The sequence below is a fragment of the Capsicum annuum genome, chromosome 4 (assembly GCF_002878395.1).
Source record: "Capsicum annuum cultivar UCD-10X-F1 chromosome 4, UCD10Xv1.1, whole genome shotgun sequence".
Lineage (NCBI taxonomy): Eukaryota > Viridiplantae > Streptophyta > Magnoliopsida > Solanales > Solanaceae > Capsicum > Capsicum annuum.
The window spans coordinates 4,997,012-4,998,880 of record NC_061114.1 but is presented as its reverse complement, the minus strand read 5'-3'; the positions used below and the strand labels follow the sequence as shown (position 1 = coordinate 4,998,880).

The 1,869-nt window shown below is 33.4% G+C and overlaps 1 protein-coding gene across 1 annotated transcript; it reads right to left on the bottom strand.

Moving 5' to 3' along the window:
* Positions 1–256: 256 nt before the first annotated feature.
* On the bottom strand, positions 257–712 carry LOC107869868 (ethylene-responsive transcription factor 4). Its single transcript, XM_016716273.2, has one exon. It carries the CDS (start codon positions 710–712, stop codon positions 257–259), a length of 456 nt encoding a protein of 151 aa, XP_016571759.1.
* Positions 713–1,869: the final 1,157 nt, after the last annotated feature.

The following is a 1,869-nucleotide window of genomic DNA, read 5'->3' as shown; positions in this document are numbered from 1 at the left end:
GTTTTATTTAATTTTCCGATTTTGTTTCAAAGATTAGATTTTTCTTCGATATTAACATAAGATGATGAACATTTCTTCCCCCATATATATACTAGTACTACTATTATTTCTCTTATCATCTTTTTTTTTTTTAACTCTATCCTAATTACTGAAAATTAAAAGGAAGATTACACTAATTAAAACATGATTACAACTAATTAATTAAAAGACATTTCAATAAACCATGCAAATTCTCCAATCATCAACTTCTGCAATTTCACATTTTCTTCGCCACCGATGGAAAGTTGAGGTCGATCTGAATGTCGTTGGTATTGTTACCCATAAAATCGACCACTGATGATGAATCTGACTCGCTGAGATCTCCTTCATCAGAACCCATGATTATAGATCGAAATCCGTTAGTATGAAATATTTCACCACGATCAAGACCACCTCCATTACCACGAGCATCCAAATGATTCTGAGTCTGAGAGGAAAAGAACTTACTTCCTAAATAGTACGAGGACCTGCCAAGGGTTAGATCCAATGGGGGATATGATGATTCAACAATCACCAGTTGCTCAGGAACCTCCACCTTCTTCACCTTGGTCATCGCAGTGGATGATTCAACAGTACTCACCTCACTGGGACTTCTAGTCACATCAACTGGAATTGGGAAGTTTGTCTTTGCCTTAACACCTCGAAACTCTATGGCCGCTGCATCATACGCCATCGCTGCCTCTACTTCCGTGTCAAATGTACCTAATCATACACGGCATTTTCTATGTGGATCTCTTATCTCCGCTGCGTATCTCCCCCATGGCCTCTTCCTTACTCCACGGTAATGCACCTCCTTTTCTGCCGCCGTCGCCGTCACCACCGGACGTCTTCGCGGACGTGCCATTATTTTATTTTTTTTGTGGTGATCGAAACGTTTTTTTTTTTTTCTAGTATGACATAAAGTAATTTGAAGATTTCATAAGGATGAGAGGAAGTGTAGGAGGTAAGGGCTGCTTAAATAGGAATAGGTAGGAGAAAAAGACAAAAACATAATCAGTGGATGAAAGGTTTGACTTGACTGATGTAATTATAGGGATTACATATGACATGGCAATTATTTTTTAAACAAAGAAAATTTGCGATATTAGTTTTTTAAATGTTAATATTGGTTCTTCTGACTTTTAGTTAAGTAAATATTAACTTTCATTTACTCTCTCTGTTTTAATTTATGTATTACTTCTTAATTTTTAAGAGTCAAATAATTTAAATTTGACCAAAAATTTAGGCACAAATCTTTAAGTTTTTTTTTTTTAAAATAAAATTTATATATTTGAAGTGTTTTGACTTGACTGATGTAATTGTGGAGACCACATATGACGTGGTAGTTTATTTCTTAAACAAAGAAAATTTGTGATATTAGTGTCTTGAATATGGATGAATATTAAATTTGGTCCTTTCTGATATTAATTAGATTTATTTTTTTTTATCTTTCAATTAATTGATATGTACACCCCTCCCAAAAATAGCAATGAGGAATAAAGAATGTATATTAAGAAAAAGGTTTAATTGTTGAAACTATGTTTTTTTATTGTTGTTTGATTCTAACGCAACAAAGAAAATTTGTGATATTAGAACTGAAGATCTACGGAACAAGGTAGGAGGTAAGTGTCCTCGATGGATAATATATGAAACGCGGAAAGTAAAGCTGAGATGGTTCAAGCATGTGAAGGAGATGTCAAGATGTACTAGTGCAGGGTGTGAAAATTATCTTTTTTTACTATCATAGAATTAAGTGACGAAAAAAAGAATATATTTCTTTGAGCTCATACTAATTATAATAATTGTCATTTACATTATGAGAAACTGAAAATAGATTACATATCACCAGCG